This window comes from Pristiophorus japonicus, chromosome 11 (genome assembly GCF_044704955.1).
Source record: "Pristiophorus japonicus isolate sPriJap1 chromosome 11, sPriJap1.hap1, whole genome shotgun sequence".
In the NCBI taxonomy this organism is placed as follows: Eukaryota; Metazoa; Chordata; class Chondrichthyes; family Pristiophoridae; genus Pristiophorus; species Pristiophorus japonicus.
The window spans coordinates 97,499,763-97,519,075 of NC_091987.1; the positions used below are offsets into that span (position 1 = coordinate 97,499,763).

The 19,313-nt window shown below is 42.2% G+C and overlaps 1 protein-coding gene across 2 annotated transcripts in view; it reads left to right on the forward strand.

Moving 5' to 3' along the window:
- LOC139276181 (interleukin-10 receptor subunit beta-like) overlaps window positions 1–16,477 on the forward strand; it is a 95,522-nt gene extending 79,045 nt beyond the window's left edge. The window contains exons 6-10 of one of the 2 annotated variants that reach the window (XR_011595838.1): window positions 2,003–2,166; window positions 6,495–6,642; window positions 9,352–9,509; window positions 10,997–11,684; window positions 13,000–16,477. Coding sequence is in view for 1 of the 2 variants with exons in the window: in XM_070893769.1 (XP_070749870.1) it covers window positions 2,003–2,166; window positions 6,495–6,642; window positions 9,352–9,509; window positions 10,997–11,302 (776 nt within the window). In the remaining variant the exon portion in view is untranslated. Of the gene's footprint in view, window positions 1–2,002; window positions 2,167–6,494; window positions 6,643–9,351; window positions 9,510–10,996 lie in introns of both variants that reach the window. The other variant, XM_070893769.1, reaches the window with a different exon arrangement.
- Window positions 16,478–19,313: the final 2,836 nt, after the last annotated feature.

A 19,313-nucleotide genomic window follows, 5' to 3' on the forward strand; every position in this document is an offset into this window, starting at 1 on the left:
CCTTTATTAAAAGGGGGATGGAGTATAAAAGCAGAGAGATCCTGCTACAACTGTACAGGGTATTGGTGAGGCCACACCTAGAGTACTGTGTATCGTTTTGGGGGTCTTATTTAAGGAAGGATAAACTTGGATTGGAGGCTGTTCACAGAAGGTTCACTAGGTTGATTCCTGAGATGAAGGGTTTGACTTAAAGAAAGGTTGAGTAGGTTGGGCCTATACTCTTTGGAGTTTAGAAGAATGAGAGGGGATCTTATTGAGACATATAAGATAATGAGGGGGCTCGATAAGATAGATGCAGAGAGGATGTTTCCACTTATGGGGGAATCTAGAACTAGGGGGCATAGTTTCAGAATAAGGGGTCACCCATTTAAACCTGAGATGATTTCTTCTGAGGGTTTAAAATCTATGGAATTCTCTGCCCCAGAGAGCTGTGGAGGCTGGGTCATTGAATATATTTAAGGCGGAGATACAGATTTTGAGTGATAAGGGAATAAAGGGTTATGGGGATCGGGCAGGGAAGTAGAGTTGCGATAATGATCAGATCAGCCATGATCTTATTAAATGGCGGAGCAGGCTCGAGTGGCCAAATGGCCTACTCCTGCTCCTATTTCTTATGTTCTTATACCTGGAATAGTTGAGCCGGTCATACGAGAAGAACCATGGCATCATGGAGCGAACACTTGACAGATGAAGAGCCTAGATGGCTACTCTGGTTGCTCTGATAAATAGCAGCAATTTTTCAACCATACTGATGTAACTTCTCCAGAATGGAAATGTTAGGTTGTTTTTGTTACTGACTAAGTTCTTGTTGCTACTGATGAGTGTCTGGAATCTGAGTTGAGGATGTCATCAAAATCATCGTTGCGGAAGGCAGTCTGAAGATCAATTGCAAGATTGTAATCAAGGTCTTCCTCTTCTTCTGGTAGAGTGTCTGTGTACGCCTGACATTTCAATCTCTGTAGAGCTTCACATACTATCTTGAGTTCTCACACTCCTGTTGTAATGATGGCCGCTTGCAACACCATTGACGGAACCTGCCGCAACTAGTTCAGATTCGATGACAATGTCTGGAAGACCGGCATCTGCGAATGTTTTCCTGAATGTCATTGCAATATGAAACTCCCCCATGCGAAGAATAAGACTCTGCATGAAGAGTGCATTTGTCCAACGAATCTCCTGGGCTTTTGTGTAAATTGCCTGGTCCATTACCACAACAATCTTATCCAGTCCGAGCTTGTCTGCAATATCAACACTTTGTTGCAAGATCGTGTACACTGTACTAAGCTGAGTAGACCTGGCATCAATGACTGGAAGGTAGCCAGTGTTTGACTTGGGTGCGATTGAAGTTTTCTGTAGTAGGGCATTGAAACCAGTTAATCCTGGCAAGACATCATCGTTCATCTCTGGCAACTTGCTGACGTAGTACTCGCTATCCAAGCTGCGTACATTTTCTTGGATATGCATATGATTTTCTAACTCCAATTGTACTCTTGCCCTTTCTGCCCTTTTAATCATGTAGCACGCCATTGTTTCAGTGCATGCAGTCACTGACTAATCGATCTAATACAGAGATCATGATTGGCTGATTTCGCGGTACTGACAAATGCAGTAGTTGTGATTGTCATTTAAGTAATTCGCAATTACTTCATCACTGGGTTTTGATGAGAGCGCTGCCTATTTTCTAATGAAAATTTCTGCAAAATGCAAAATGATTTTTGTGATAACTGGTCCCTAAACTAATATTGATGTGAATATGAAGTACTTCCACAGAGGGGCCTATGGACAAGCATTTTTTTGAGACTCGGCCCACGGTCTATGAGTCAGTACCTTCAGGAGACGAGTGGCAAAATAGGGGGCAAAGGAGCAGAGAAAAAGATGAAACTTCAAGCTAGAATTTTTAAGGAGAAAATTAAATAGTTTGTAACACATTATACACTGAATGTTTTTGGAAAAAGGACTAAAAACTGGATCTCTAACAATTTTCTCTCTCTTTAAACTATAGCTGTGATTGGGCCTCCATCAGTTTCGGTGGTGTCCGAGGCAGGTGTACTACATATCACCATTTTAGATCCAGTACGTGAAGACGGGCTCTCTATGCGCAACAATTATGAGGATCTTGCTTACCATATATTCTACTGGGAAAAGAACGATGAAAAAATTACAAAGGTACGTTATTTTGTTTAGAGTGTTTCTTTGCAACCTGGAGCGAGTGATGTTGGTTCATAGAATAACACAGAATTTTACACAGAAACAGGCCATTCTGCCCAACAGTTCTATACCGGTGTTTATGCTCCACACGAGGCTCTTCCCACCTTACTTCATCTCAGCCTGAGTCTTCCATTCCTTTCTCCCTCATGTATTTATCTAGCTTCAATATGACTTTCACAATACAATGATGTGTTTTGAAAGATATCATTGCATGAAGCATTTGACAAATAAAGGAGAATGATTTACCAAATAGTATTGAAGAAAGAAGCTGCCTTTTTAAATGTATCCCCCATGCATCCGGGAGGGCGCTGAGCACCTCGAGCCTCGTCGCCGAGAGCATGCAGAAATCAAGCGCAGGCAGTGGAAAGAGCGTGCAGAAACCTGTCCCACCCACCCTGTCCCTCAACGATTGTCTGACCCACCTGTGACAGAGACTGCGGCTCTCGTATTGGACTGTTCAGTCACCTAAGGACACATTTTTAGAGTGGAAGCAAGTCTTCCTCGATTCTGAGGGACTGCCTATGATGATCTCCTTAGAGCAGATTTGGTTGATATGGTTGCAGTTTGGACCCAAAGGTGGTAATGGAAACTTTTATCGCTGGGCAAAAAAAACGGGCTATTGCGATTCAATCGGCCATTTTACACCCTGCCCGATTTGTCTTTTGCATTGAAGTCGATAGAAAAGAAAATCGGACAGGGTGTAAAACTGGTGACCAATTTGCTGTTGTCTGTTTTTCACCTGGCAATAAAAGTTAAAATTGTCTCCTCCCCCCCCCCCCCCCACCAACTGTTTGAAATGCTGACCCAAAGTGAGCTGTGCTGTTTGCAACCAATTTTTTATGGTTGGCTTATTATCATAATTAAAATGTTTCAGCATTTTATGCTTCTGCTGTATTACACAGCAGGATTAAGCAGGTGATGTAAAGTGGACAGAGATGCAACATTACAGATCTCCAGCCATTTTTCTAATTGGGTTGAATTGATTTACACCTGCAAATCGGATCAACCTATCAGAAAATCTAACCCCATATCTTTGACAGCATCTCCCTTCCCTTTAACCTCTCTTACTGAGGAAGACAAGAGCAGCAGTAGTCTTGAGACACATCACCTCCAAGTTCTCTTCTAAGGCACATACCATCCTGATTTGGACATGTATTCTTCCTTCCTTATCGCTGTGTCAATAACCAAGAACCCTGGGTTCAAGGAGATGGACCACTGCCACCTTTTCACCAGCTGGGGATGGGCAATGAATGTGGTCTTGCCAGCGTCATCCAGATTGCAAAAATGAAGAATAATAAAGCAATCTTTTTTTATAGTGATTGCAGAAGATCACAAGTTACATAAAGGTGAGTTTACCCATCCAGAATAAACCCAATCTCACCCCCCCCCCCCCCCCCCATCACAGGATCTAATTGTTCCTTAAATTATTCCAGGGTTTTTTCCCCCTCAATACCCCGTATTCTATACGTTGATCACTCTTTGGGCCCAAGTTTCGGGCCGCGCCTAAAACGGCGCAGCCCGGACCTGGACACCCGTTTTTTGCGCCACAAAGTGCGCCTAAAAAAAACTTGCTTATTCTCCGGCTCCCTGCAGGTCCTCTGGAGCTGGGCGTGGCGCAGCACGAGCTGTAGGGGACGGAGCCAGGTCCCTGCGCTGAAAACAGTGCCGGGACCTCTGCACATGCGCGCTACAGTGGCCGCGCATGTGCAGTAGCTCCAGGCGCCCAAAACCGTGTGGGAGGGGCCCGAAGCACGCAGCCCCTAGCCCTGGCCAAATGGCCTCACTGGGGCTGCGTGCATAAGGCTCCTCCCAACCGACCCGACCTCCGCTCCCCCCCCCCCCCCCCCCGGACCGCCGCGACTCTTCCCCCCCGGACCTCCGCGACCCCCGACGCCACCTACCTGTAAATCCAGCCCGAAGTCTTGGGCCCGGCCGTTCAGCCTCCTTCTCTCCCTTCCTTCCCTCCCTCCCCTCCCCTCCCTCCATCCTCTCTCCCTTCTCCCCCTCTCCCCCCCCCCCTCCATCCCGCTCTCCCTCCATCCCTCTCTCCCTCCATCCCTCTCTTCCCCCCCCTCCTCTCTTCCCCCCCCCCTCCTCTCTCCCCCCCTTCTCCTCTCTCCCCCCCCTTCTCCTCTTCTCCCCCCTTCTCCTCCTCTCTCCCCTCCCTCCTCCTCCTCCTCCCCCACTCCCCCCTCCCCCCTCCCCCCTCCCCCCTCCCCCCTCCCCCCTCCCCCCTCCCCCCTCCCTCCTCCCTCCTCCCTCCTCCCTCCTCCCTCCTCCCCCCTCCCCCCCACCTTCTCCCCCTTCTCCCCCTCCCACCCACCTTCTCCCCCTCCCCTCGCTGTCAGAAACACAGGCACTGACAGACAGAAATTGAGAGACACACACACAGACAGACAGAGAGATAGAGACACTGACAGAGACACATTGGGGGGGCCCATCCCAGCACACTGTTGGAGGACTCCCGGTGCTGCAGTCGGTAAGTAGAAAATGTTTTGTTTTATTGATTTTTTTAAAATTTTATTTTTTATAAATTTTTTTTGATTAATTTATTGGTTGATTTATTGATGTATTTATCATTTATTATTGATGATGGCTCTTTATTTGTAAAACTGAAGTGTTTAATGTTTGTAAACTTCCCTTTAAACCCTAGCCCCCCCCCCCCCCCCTTTCCCTACGCCTGATTTGTAACCTACGCCTGATTTTCTAAAGTGTAGACAAGGTTTCTTCGAACGTACAAAAATCTTCACTTACTCCATTCTAAGTTAGTTTGGAGTAAGTTTTCACTGCCTAAACTTTGAAAACAGGCGTAAGTGGCCGGACCCGCCCCCTTTTGAAAAAAAATTCTGTTCCAAAGTGAAACTGTTCTAACTGACTAGAACTGGAGGAAACTAAATGCCGAGAATTCAAATTTCTAAGATACTCCATTCTAAACCAGTTGCTCCAAAAAATCAGGAGCAACTCAGGCCGAAACTTGGCCCCACAGTGTGAAGAATTTCCTGACATCAGTGCTAACTTTGCCAGTTTCAAACTTGCTCTCCTTGTCCTCCTGTCACAGTTTAACTTGTAATAATGTTCCAGGTTTTCCTTTCCCATCTGGTTTACTATCCTATACCTCGGATGATACTCTCAAGTCAAAAGCCTTTCATAACTGAAAAGCTCAGGTTTCTCTAGTCTTGTCTAATAATTCAGTCCTCTAACACTCTGGATTGGCCTCATGGCTTTTCTCTGCTCTTGAATACCTCCTTTGAGTCTTGGTGACCAATACTGGACACAATATTTGAGGTGCAGTCTCGTCCTAACAATACTGTTTTAGCATGATTTCCTCTGATTTGTACTCTGCTGATTGAACTATATTGTTCAGCATTCCATTTTAAAGTTTAAAAGAATGAGAGGTGATCTAATTGAAATATATAAAATTCTTAAGGGGCTTGACAGGGTTAATGCTGAGAAGATGTTTCCCCTGGCTGGGGGATATAGAACACAAGATCACAGTCTCAGAATAAGGGGTCGGCCATTTAGGACTGAGATGAGGAGAAATTTCTTCACTCAAAGGATTGTGAATCTTTGGAATTCTCTACCCCGGAGAGCTATGGATGCTCAGTCATTGAGTATATTCAAGACGGAGGCTGATTAAGTTTGGGGGATGGTGCGGGAAGGTGGAGTTTCAATCATGATCTTATTGAATGGCGGAGCTGGCTCGAAGGGCCAAATGGCCTGTTCCTGCTCCTATTTCTTATGTTTTTGCGTTCATTTTCTTTTTGATTCCTGCTCCACAGTGACTGGACATGCTAAGTCTTCCAATATCACTAGATCTTTACCAACTTCACCCTTAGACATACACTGTCCTGACTTGGACATATATTGTTCTTCCTTCCTTATTGCTGGGTCAATAACCAGGAATACTGATGCCATTGTGGGAGCCCCATACTCTAAAGGATTGCAGCGGGTCATCGACCTGAAACATTAACCCAGTTTCTCTCTCTCCACAGATGCTGCCTGACCTGTTGAGTATTTTCAACATTTTCTGATTTTACTTCACCCTTAGCAACGTTGTTCATGGAGTACATATGTCAGATCTTTTTTCAGTTTTCAGTACTTTATGCCTCACCCATATCAAATTATATTGACACTAGTCTGCCAGTTACATATTGGAATGGAATGATTCCGATGAGGAAGGTTCATGGGTTTTGATTTTGTGCAGCAACGTAGCGAGTATTTTTCATTATACAAACTAAACAGATAAACAATTGCTAACCAGTTGTCTTTTGCATATTTTATTTCAGGTACATAATAAATCTGATACTGTATCAACTGTTTTGCTTGGTCTCCAACCATGGACCAGCTACTGCTTGCAAGTACAGGCCTATAGTAAGGAGAGCTCAAAGCAAGGGCAGCTCAGCCCAGTGTATTGTGACGCTGTCACTGCTAATAGTAAGAATTTTACATTCACTCTATTATATTTGAATAATTTTAATATATAAATACAAGTTGTTGTGGTTGATGTGGGCAGAATTCTATTCCTTCTGTTAGTGCTACTGTGCTCCATTGCGTAACAAACCGCAAATTCTGTCAGGTGATGTGGTGCATTGACATCACAAAGTTATACATATCTCTGCTATGCTTTGGCAAAGTTGTTGCCCCCTAGACCTCGTGTTATGGTGTACAACAACAATTACTTGCATTTATATAGCGCCTTAACATAGTAAAATGTCCCAAGACATTTCACAGGAGCGCTAAACAAATTTTGAAACATGAGCTATTAGGGCAGCTGACCAAAAGCTCGGTCAAAGAGGTAGGTTCTAAGGAGCATCTTAAAGGAGGAAAGGGAGGCAGAGAGGTTTAGGGATGGAATTCCAGAGCTTAGAGCCTTACCAGCTGAAGGCACGGCCGCCAATGGCGGAGCGGCTAAAATTGGGGATGCGCAAGAGGCCAGTATTGAGGAGGATTGTGGGGCTGGAAGAGGTTACAGCGATAGGGAGAGGGCGAGGCCATGGAGGGATTTGAAAACAAGGATGAGAATTTTAGAATCAAGGCATTGCTTAACTGGGAGCCAATGTAGGCCAGCGAGCAGAGGGGTGAATGGGTGAGCTCAAGTTTATGGAGGGTGGAAGATGGGAAGCTGGCCAGGAATGCATTGGAATAATAAGTCTAGAGGTAACAAAGGTATGGATGAGGGTTTCAGCAGCAGATGAGCTGATACAGGGGCGGAGTCGGGTGATGTTAGAGGTGGAAATATTCGGTCTTTGCTTTGGTACAGATATGTGGTTGGAAGCTCATCTCGGGGTCAAATATGACACCAAGGTTGTAAACAATTTGATTCAGTTGCCAGGGAGAGGGATGGAGTCTGTGGCTAGGGAATGGAGTTTGTGGCAGGGCTTGAAGACAATGGCTTCAGTCTTCCCAACATTTATTTGGAGGAAGTGCCTACTCATCCAGTACTGGATGTCAGACAAGCAGTCAGGCAAATTAGAGACAGTGGAGGGGTCGAGAGAGGTGGTGATAAGGTAGAGCAGTGTACATGTAGAACCTGACAACTTAAGTGTTATTGGTTAAGATTTTCTATAAACATTTACAAACTTATATGCCTCTGACAGTTTCTCCAGTCTTCCCTCACAATACAGACCTCTGGCACATGGGATTAACCTCATGATTAATACTTCAGAGCAGTACTGAGAGAGCACCGCACTGTCAGAGGTACCATCTTTCGGATGAGACGCTAAATTGAGGCCGCCTCCAGTGTAAAAGATCCCGCGGCACTATTTTGAAGAAGAGTAGGGGAGTTATGTCTAATGTTCTGGTCAATATTTATCCCTCAACCAACGCCACTAAAAACAGAATATCTGGTCATTATCTCATTGCTTTTTGTGGGACCTTGCTGTGTGCAAATTGGCTGCTGTGTTTCCAATATTACAACAGTGACTACACTTCAAAAGTATTGAATTGGCTGTAAAGCGCATTGGGACGTCCTGAGGTTAGAAAGGTGCTATATAATTGCAAGTCTTTTTTCTTTCATGACTCCTTTCTGCACCCCATTACCTGTGTCGACTGTCTGTTGTGTCTTGTAGACAAACTGGGCACAATCCTGGCACTGCAATCTAACCAGAAACTGCAGTGTCTTATCATATCTCTGAATTGTACTGTACTGACTTGACTATATATTTGATTCTGGAAATGCAAGAGGAGGGAATAGCTACATTAGGCTGGTACATTGTGGGACCATTACCTTCTTCCTCTGAAATATTACCATTAGCAGAATGTAATTGTAAATTTGAAGACCCTGTAACAATGCTGTGAAAGTGACTCATGTATTTCCAAGCCATTGTGAGTGTCTCTAGTTTCATTCCTGGATGTAGAAAATGTTGGTATAATGTCTCCACTGAACATAAGTTACTTTGCACAATATACATAATTAAAACGGCCCTGCTTTTCCTATCTTTGGGTCTCTCAAACCACATGCCATTCTCCAACTGCTCCCAATGCTTTTATTCAGAAGATAGATGAACTATAGTGGTTAGTTTGTACCCTCATTTTTATTCCTTTCCTGTGAGCATGTACCTTTGGTATATGCAGTCTGATTAAGACCGAACTGAATCTTTGGGGGGAGGGGGGGAGGCGGGGAGAGATGGGGGTCTTCCAGTATAAATCCACAACCTAACTCTCTCATTATTTCACCAAAATGCTATGGCTTCGCTTCTGATATGCTCCTCAAGCTTAATTTTGTTCCTTGTTGATCTACTGCCCCTTATTACCTTGCTTGCTTACTCCAAGAACATGTCAAGGTATTGCATGCTCAGCTACAGAGGCCAATAGTGCAGTTGCTTATCCAACTCCGTTTGGTCTGCACTGAACCCCTGTGCTGGACAGCGAAATAGTGATTTAGTGATGTCTCCATTTAGAAATAAACTTCGGGATAACTTAAGGCTGATGGCCGTGATCCCTTTCAGAGATGGAAAAAAACTCTGAGGGAATGCTGACTTCATTTAGCAATCTCTGTGGTCAGAACTCAAATTATAGGGAGTTGCAAGATATTACAGTTAGCAGCCCAGCTCCAGGTGGCATATTGAAGTATTGTGCAGTGCTGATGTCTTGTGTTGAATCTCGTCCTCGGAATTACAGTCAGTGTTGTTTTTTTATCTGCAGCTGAGAGAAGAGCAATAGAAGCAGCCCAGATCCTTTTCATAACATTGATTGCTGTTTTGGTGGTAACGTTGGGATGTTTTTTCTTTGTGATCTATGCACGCAGAGCCATCAAGTACCTCATGTATCCTTCCTACAGTCTCCCGGTTCATATAAGAGAGGTATGGCTAATCTTTTATCTCAGCAGTTTATACTTTAGTGCAGCTAAAAGGTCTTGGGGTTGAGTGATAATCGTGATTGCTGTTTAAGCATGTAGCGTTACAGACAAGTACCCAACATTTCTTACTTGGAACGCTCGTGGTCTTAGCCATGCCATCAGGGCAAGCTGAAGAGCTGATGTCAAACGTTTTGATAAGATCAGCCATGATCTTATTATATGGCGGAGCAGACTCGAGAGGCCAAATGGCTCCTATTTCTTAGATTCCTATTTCTTATGTTTTCCATTGGAAAAACAGAAAAAGGAGAATCATCTCAAACTAACCTTCCACACCTCCTAACTGCCTGCGAACAAAGCTAGGGAATGGTGTTGTGGCACAGGGAAATCCAGAGGAGGAGAATAAGTAGGAGGCTTCACTTTCTCCCCTTAAAAGAACCTGGAAATTCTGTTCTTCTGTTGATTAATATGAATCGTGTTTGTCATTGATTTTTGTTTTTGGCACTATTTGCTGAAATAAGACCCTGTATTGAAAATGCTGCAGAGGTTTTAACCATGAAGATAGTTACAATTAAGCAGTAAATACATTATTTATTAACAAACCAGAACATGCATAAAAGTACTGTGCAGTCACCTTATGCTTCAACTCCTTTTCCGTTGTTTACCAACATTAATCTGTAGCTGGTGATCCACGCACTGTTCACAGCTACACAGCAACAGGAATAGTGAAAGCATGTTTTTGGGAGGGTTAGCGTAATCAAAATCATTATTTTTAGAGTTGGGTTCATGCATAAAATGATTTTGTTTTTATACTTACTATATAAAGATCATGGAATTAAGAATTGAGTGGGACAATGCATTTATTACAATAGTTAGTCGGTGGGTACCAAAAAAAATTCCAGTTTCGATACATCATGATCATCGTCCATTATGTGTGTTAGTGCTCCAATGTGCTCACCCGGCATGTGTGATTGGGAGCGATACAAACTAAAACGAGGGAGGTCAGATGAGTTCAACTTGGGGTGTTAGTAGTAGAGCAATCTTTAGGAGCTAAAAAATGATAGTGAGAAGACAATAAAAAATGTGAAAATGATTATTTTAGCTCTACGCATTTCCATGAAAGCAGGAGCTGGGTGGGGTGAATAGCCACACTCTGCAGTTCTCGTTGAATTATGTTGCTCCTCTGAAGCACCGAGTGTTAGACTAGGGCTTGGGAGAAGATAATCTGCTGAGCCTTCCAGCTGAGCAATGATGGGCAGTGCTGTCGGGGTGAAGTGGGAGATAAAATTACAAATTACGGGTGTGTATGGGTTGGGGAGAAACTACAAATAAAACTCTTGGGGGAGGAGGAGGGGTGGGAGACTTCATTTTTTTGGATTTTCTGTTGTTGAATTTGACGACCAAAATAAAATATTAAGTTAGCATTTTCAGTAAAAAATTGCCAAATTGTTACACTGAATAAATATGTTAATAGTTGTGCTTTACATTTTTCAGTACTTGGCTGAACCATCCCCACAACCCACATTTGCCACGCTCCATAAAGATGACCCGAAGGAGGACCACTGGGACAAGCTCTCCATTGTCTCTCAATCAGAAATAACTTCAGTACTGCTAAATTCGACTAAAACTGATGGGTCAAAGTCAGACAAAGACACAACCAAGTCTGACGGAAAGATCCTTAACGAAGAGGATGATCTGCAAAGCAATCAATCAAGTGTAGATTCCGGACATTATTCCAGTGGTACCAGAAATTCTTCCCCTAAAACTCCAGAGAGTCGAGAAGATGTGTCTAAAACATAGGAAATAGAAGACAAAATGAATTTGGTGGATTAACATTAACGTTGCCTTTGCCTCCAGATGTTGACTTTGTGGTATACTAAGTACTGATGCCCTCACTAAAGGAAATGTAACTGGGTACTGCTGTAATCTACATTATTTTCACTACCCAACAAAGAGCATTTTGGAATTTACCAGAAAGCGTAAACATTTCAGGCTGCTAACATTTTGAATGGTAGGACTACTGAAGAAAGTACACAGACTAATCTTAAATCTCAAAATAATTGGAATATGAAAATATTTGAACATGACAAGTATTTTGTGCTGTAGAGGAATGCTTAACAGAAGATCTCCCTCCAGAATATTCTCTTTCAAACAGGAACTGGTAAACAGTATAATAATTAAGGTGAACACACGTTCTCTGTTAATGTGGTAATCAGTCCTGCTCAGTAGATTTACTGAAATGAGTGTGGGTGGAACGTGGTTTGATGCATTGCAACTCTGCATAGTAAAAGTTCATGAAGCGTGGATTGGTAACAGTGAAGTTCAGTATAATACAGGAGAGAGTGGTGCATTAGAACTCTAGAATAGGAATGCCATATGATATGGTGCATTATAATTTGGTGTAATGGGAGTAAATGAGATGTAGTTTGGTACATTGGAACTCATAATGGGAGTGAATTGAACATGTAGTTGGAGTTCTGTTTGGATTATAGGTGGCATTTATTCAGAGTTAACTACTGAAATAGATGAGGGCAAATTGAAGCCACAAATTCGGGAATCATGTCCTTGGATTAGAAAATTGGAAATGTCACTCCATTATTTAAGAGAGGAGGGAGGGGGAAACCAGGAAACAGTCAGTTTAGCATCAGGGAAACTATTGCAATCTATCACCAGGGACAAAGGGACTGAACATTTGAACAAGTATGAGCTGATCAGAGTCCTCATGGATTAGTGAAGAGTAGGGCATGTTTGACTAATCCAGTTGAATTTTTTGAGTAAGTCACTTACAAGGTAGACAGGAGAGTGTCTATGGATATTTTCACCTTCACCTCACACTATTTACAGAAATCCTCTGATTTTCAGTGGAATGAAAATCAGGAGGGTTCTAAAATGGATGTGTGCTCCGCACTGCCAGAGTATCGGCCAGTAGCAAAGACGAAGTTTTGTGGCGTATTAAAAATTATTCTTGATTTACACACACCCTGTTTTCTGATGATTCTCAAGTTTAGTGCAGTTACTTGCAATTGGTGCATGTCACACAAAGCTGAACAAATGTATTTGCATGTTAGATAAACTAACCATAAGGAGCGCACCAGGATTTATTTAATTTTGAGGTGCTAGTGCCAACATTAACACTTTCAGATTATCCTGATGGCAATTTAAAATCAATTTATCTGATGCATGTCAATTGTTTTAAAGCTAGAGAGCAAATGGATTAATTTGATTATTTGTTGCATAATAGTTATTCATTGAGCCACAATCCATGACAAAATGAATACCTTTGTTAGCAATTGATGGGAGTGGTAGATATTGAATGCTTCCATCACTATGTGGGACAGTAGTGAGAAACTCCCAACATGCCAGTGCCTCTTATTGTACAGGATAATGAAAAATTACCATCTAAAGTCAAGATTGAGTTGACCTAGCAACAGGAAGGTGTTATTTTAGACATTTCTATTTGATTTGTTCTTGATGATGTCATTTGATTTATATTTAAGTGAGCATAATCGTCAGGAAGTTCCTTGGAAGTTCTCTCAATCGGTCGCAGTATCTTCAGCAGAAGATGGGCCGAAACTTTGTTTCCACATCTTACCAGGGCGGTGGCTGAGAAGGAGATCTGAGGCAATTCCCAGCAAATATTTTTATTTTCAGTAACAACAGTACAGGTTGGCAAGTTGGAGATTTTTCAAGATGATGTCAAGTCAAGGGTGTGTTTTATCTCTCTGAGCAGGCTCAGCCAAATGTTTTTCTCTCTAACTTCCCCATTCAATACTCGCCTCCCATAGTCTTCCCATATTCTGGATGGAGAGGATAGGTTGGACCTTGCAGGCCTCTGCCAAAGTTGCGGTATCGCTAACAGCTAGCAGTAAGCAAGAGAAAATTCTGTTAACTCTACTGATTTTCCTTATTCCATGTGGTATAGGAACCTAGAGGGAGAAATGGGCCTGCTTTGTGCCTCCCGTTAGCATCTGCAGGGAGCGCTAAGGGTTTACCGACTGGGCGCGGCAAATTCAGCGACTCCTGCACACTTCCCTAGCGGTTTTGCGCTGGCATTACCACTTACCGCCTCACTCTCTTGTGCCCCGGAGATCGTGACATCATCCAGCGCACAGCGCCACGGATGCAATATATACTCCCGCCCCCTGCAGCATCGTCTGGCATCAACAACAGCAGCTGCAGGAGGCGTTGTCACCTCAGCCAGCTGCTTGGGGAGCGCTAATTAAAGGCAGTGGTAGTCTGGGAGGGCAACATTTTTTTATCTCCCCAGTGTAGTGTTTGCTTTTTTTGGTCCCCGTGATTGCTCAGCCGTGCACACTCTTAGAGAGTGCTTGGGGCTGCCATGGACGTAGCGTAGGTGCCATGGCCCAACAGAGACAGCAGGAAAACTCAGTCACTCCATCATTGGCCCTTTCCTTTAAGTGAGGGAAGTAGCCTGTGCAGACGGCAGCGCTGCACGGAACATTGTGCAGCGCTCTGCTACTACCGCTCCTCTCAGTCCCTTTAGTGCTCCAAGGGAAGTGATGGCGCCTGATTTAGTTCTCCATTTCCCTCTTGGAGCGCTAATGCGGAAGTTCCCATCAGCTGCAAATGTTTTTCGCCCGGCGATACTTTTGTGCTCCTGCAAAAGTTATCGCCCTAAATGGGACGCTATGCAATTTCTAGCCCCTGGTCGCCACGTAGTGTCTACCCACAGCAGCATGGTTAATACTAAGAACTTACCATAATGGGAACAGGTGTCCTTCATGTGTTGCACAACATCTCATTTTATAAAATTGACACAAATTAATGATTGACTGATAGATAACTGGTCATATTTTTTGCCCTAATAGAATATTTTGAATATGCCTGCTGTTTCCATCAATGAAGAGACCGAATATGCAGTTGCTAATAATTAAGTAAAATATTTATGTGGGAATATTTTACAGCTGTTATACTTTATGTACTGTGTGATGTGGAACTTACAAAGCACACCAGTAACTGGCTTCATTTGCCGCAGCATTTTCTATCAGTGACCTTTCTGCCATTTTTATTTTTCAGATTAATGTTAAATTGGCTCAGGTCCCACCCAGGTTAGTCAGAACGATTCAGTAGAAAGGACTTTCATTCTGTGCTTTTCTAACATGATCCATTTCCATTGGTCTAAAATGGGGAATTATAAGGATGATTATTATTATTAAACTATGTTCTAGATGTATTCAGGAAAGTGTACTTTACAATCTGACCAGATAGTTTACATTTAGTAAAATTCCAAAAAGGAATATTATGTTGTAATTTACCACAAGAACAATCCTTTAATGGCTGTGGAAGTTACATATTTTGTGCTGGGTTATTAGATGCAGATGTGAGCATTAGCACATGTTTTCTAAATCAAAGACGCAAATTAATTCAGACAAAAGAAATCTTGCAGCTGTGCTATTGTGAAACACAGTTAAACGGGAGGATAATTACATAATACTGAAAACATTTCTGCTAATAAGTGGCTGGGATGTTTTAGCAGTAGATAACCACAAAACTCTCAACCACAGGACATGAGCTCAGCCCTTGGCCTCAGGTGTCATCTTGGGTTGTTTACTGTTACTGGGTGACCTTTCGGCGATTCGCGGCAGGGCCAGTAGATGGAACACTGCACGGAAACTCCAGAAGGCTATGCAGTAATAAGTTGATGCAAGTATTTCCTGATGGGATGAGATGAGGCCTGTGTGGAGCCCAAACACCAACATAGACAAGTTAGGCCAAATGGCCTGTTTCTGTGCTGTAAATTCTATGCAAACTTGTAGCTCCTCATTTTTGAATTGTAAAGCAGCATTATCTAGTTCTGTATCTATGGACCAGACTCGTGTCGGCCTCCAAACTAAAGCAGGAAGCATAGCAAAAATGGTGGCAGCAAGGGGGTGTAATTGGGGAATATGAAAGTTAAGAAAACTACTTCAGTATTAATATTGTGAAAAACCAGCACACCTTGTAATTGACTTCACTAAGTGAGCTACTCCTTCAAATGTTTGTTTACCTGTTTTTATATAAGATTGAGGATCTGCATATTCATGAAGATTAACATTGCTGGTAGGTAGTTGCACAGCATTAGTGCAATTAGTCCTCTGATTATAGATCATGGCAACTGTGGCTGAAATGATAATTACATTGACAAAGCAACAATGGATGCAACTCTTGAGACGCATATGTCTTGTCACCAATAAGGCAAGAGTCCATGCACATGTTTTGGGGCAAAAATCATTCAGCTGATTGTTTTCCTGGCCTTAATGTGTACTACAACTTTTGCTTTTATTGGGAGCTGTGAGCTTGTGTAAAACACATTTTCTAACTGAAAATCAAGTAACTTCAATAAATGGGCCATAATGTTCAGTAGTAATTCGGCACGGGAATAGTTTACCAAGGGTTATTAATTAGTTACCTCCAGCCTGACTCTGCTGGGGGGGGGGGGGGGTAAGGCTTTCCACTCTTTCAGCAGGATGTAGGCCTCAAAATGGTTTTACTTTGTAGAACAAATAAAGGTTAATGGAATTGCACAAGTCTATCTGGAATCTACAATAAATGGATTTGTGTGTCATAAACCAGGAGAGTGAAGAGTAGAAGTTTATGGTCATCTGAACTGCATAATTACATATTTGCATATAGGTATCTGTTAACATTGATACAATTGTCAATGTCTGGTGTTTACAAATTAGTAAAAACGTACCACTACTAAAACTAATTAATAACCCTTGGTAAACTATTCACCATTCTACAGGGGGCCTGGTCACATTTCATTACTGTGAAAGGTACATCTACGGTGTCTATTGAAAAACTATTAACTGTTGTCAATGCTCCCTTAATATTTCAATGAACATCTGCAAATATCAATTAGTAGCACTTTTTTGTTTTCCTGTTTCTATTTTGATGTATGAACTATGAAAAAATGTAATCTCACTGGATTTATCTTTTTTTATGAATGTGAAATTAGCTTTGCAATTGAAAATAAAGAACTTAACTCATTGTTGTAGTGTACTTAGATTTTGATTGGACCTTATGTTAAGCACATTGGGAGGCAGATTGCATCAATGGCATTTGCTAAACACTATGCAAGTAAATTTCCAGTGGCTGGCCAGCAATAGTCATTGGCCCTGATTCCAGTAAAAGTGTGAAGGAGCATAATCCCATTTACTCATATCAGTAACCACAGACCCTTATCAAATTGCAGGGATAGAGTCACTTGCATGGCTGGGGACAAGTGCCACCTGCTTGATAGCCAGTATTTGATGTCCATTGTGCAGTAGAACTTATTACAGATATAAATAAAGTGTGCCCTGAAAACATCTGTTCCTCTATATGTAAATGGATTTAGAAAATTTCCAACCACTGTGGTTGCTTCATAGGCAGAGACCATAAATTCAATAGTTCCACCTTCCCAGTGGGGAGCTGCAATGTCTTATCTAGACTTACCATCAGCCCGTGTTCCAATTTGAATGCAGAGTCTCACAATTTAGTCGAGAAGTTGTAGATTGAAAGAGCTTGCATTTTTGGCTACTGTTGAACATCTTGGAGAGTTAAAGGTTAATAATTGAACTTCCTTGTATCTTGGAACAACAGACTTTCCAATATAAACAAGATAGCTTTGGGGTGTCATGAGAAGAATGCATAGCTTATCTTTTGTTTTTGAGTTATGACTGAGAAATGCTTGTGTAAAGAAATGTGACTGGAAAGGCATCAATCATGAGATTAAAGTATGACTTTAGTGGCTACTGTAATAATCAGCTGAGGAATCATAGAATCTTACAGCACAGAAGGTGGCCATTCAGCTTGTCGTGCCTCTTTTTGAAAGAGCTGTCCAATTTAGTCCCACACACCAGAAGCTAACACTTTAAAGACCCCAAGATGATCAAATGCATGTTTGAAAGATGGCTTTTGAGGAGGCTTTTAAAGGCATGGAAATAAGTACCAAGATAGAGGTTGAAAGAGTAGCCCAGGGCTACTGAAGACTCTGCCACCAATGATGGAGCCGGGGGGTGGGGAATGCTGTACAGGAGACCCAAGAGGACTGAAGAACATGGGCATGGTGGGACTAGTGGCGCTTGCTGAGGTAGGGTGGGGCAAGGTCCTACACAGATTTGTAAATGAGGGCAATGATTTTGAATTCAGGGAGCTAATGAAATTTAGCTAGAATGGGGTGATGGATGAGTGGAACTTAATGCCGGATATGGTGCAATCAGTGGAATATTGGACAAGTTGGAGCTTGTGTAGGGTGGAAGTAAGTGTATGAAATACCTGAAGGAGAAAAAATTGCGGGAGCAGCACTAAACTGGATTGCTCTTCAAAAGAGCTAGTGCAGACTCGATGGGCCAAATAGCCTCCTCCCAAGCTGTACTGTTCTATGATACCAGAAAGAACATGAGAAGTTGATTCAGGAGGTTTAAAAAAAAGCATGGATTAAGGTTTCAATGGTGATGAAGCAAAGGAAAGAGTGGTGGGAGATGTTATCAAGGTGTAAGTAAGCAGTCTTCATAATGGGCAAGATATCCAATTTGATGTTTAGCTCAGAATCAAATCAGATACTGAAATACACACTACCTAGTTCTAAATGACTGAGCAGTCGGAGGGAGATGGGAGACACAAGTTTGAGAGAGCTGCAATGTCTTTCCAATATATATATATATATATATATATTTATACACACACCTAGGTAATCAAGTTTTAGTATTGGAATAGCTGTATCACAAAATGGTGTGACTGTGGTGGTTGAGAAATGGAGCTCACTATTGCAGCATACATATGAAAACTAATTCCATGCCAGTTTTGGACTGCTCTAGTTAAGAGCCAACACACACATGATGGGCTAAAAGGCCTCCTGTCGTGCTGTGAACTTAAGGAAATTTAGGCAACATTATTTTCAGTAACCAATGATAGAACTGAACTGGTTACCAGTGGGGTGGTAAAATAGAAAACCACAGCATTTTTTTAAAATCTAGATAAATTCCTGTTAGAAGGGAATACAGGGCTGCATGTTCTAGTGACGGGCAAGGCACCTTATGGGAATTGGGAAAAGGTAAGTTAGATAGATCAATGGTCTTCTGCTGGAAGGAAACTGGAATTTTAGCTGATGGCACTCAATCACAAACAAAGGGAAATGCCTGAAAGAAAATCAGGATAACTTAAGACAATATAATAGCTTAGCAAGGTTGCTGAGATTAAAACATTCCACCATTACAGCAGTTTTCAATTTGTCACTTCCCCATAAAAAAAAGTACGTGAGAATATTTATCAAAGTCCAAGAACTATGTGCTTCTGTATTGATTTTACTGTACATAGAATGGAACTTTAAAAAAATTCACATTTAACTTTTTATGCATAGGAAATCCCTGCAAATATGACCCGCTATTCTAATTTTTGGTAGTCAGCTACTTCAAGGAAAAGAGTACTGCAGTGCATCAAGATGTAGCAGAAGTAGAATGTGTAAGTTAACAAATACAGACATGCACAACATCTGATTATAGTCAAATCCGCCTCCATGCGATCCCATTGTAAATCTGCTAGGGTCCAGAGACCCAAGTTTTAAACCATAGGTTTTTCAGTTGATGCAAAGTGGATAGAGCCTGTCGAGACAGGTTGTAGCTGTTAAAAAGGTGGTCTTTTTCCATCACCTACAAACAGTATTCAGACATTTTGGTACAATACAAAATCAGTACACACTCTTAAAAGGCAAAGCTCCACTTGAACAGTTGAGCAATCAGACATCAAACTGAAAGAAAAGATTACAGAAATGCAAGGAAAAGTGGATTTCCAGAAGAGCTGTAAAAAGCAACAAGGAGATGTAAAGAAA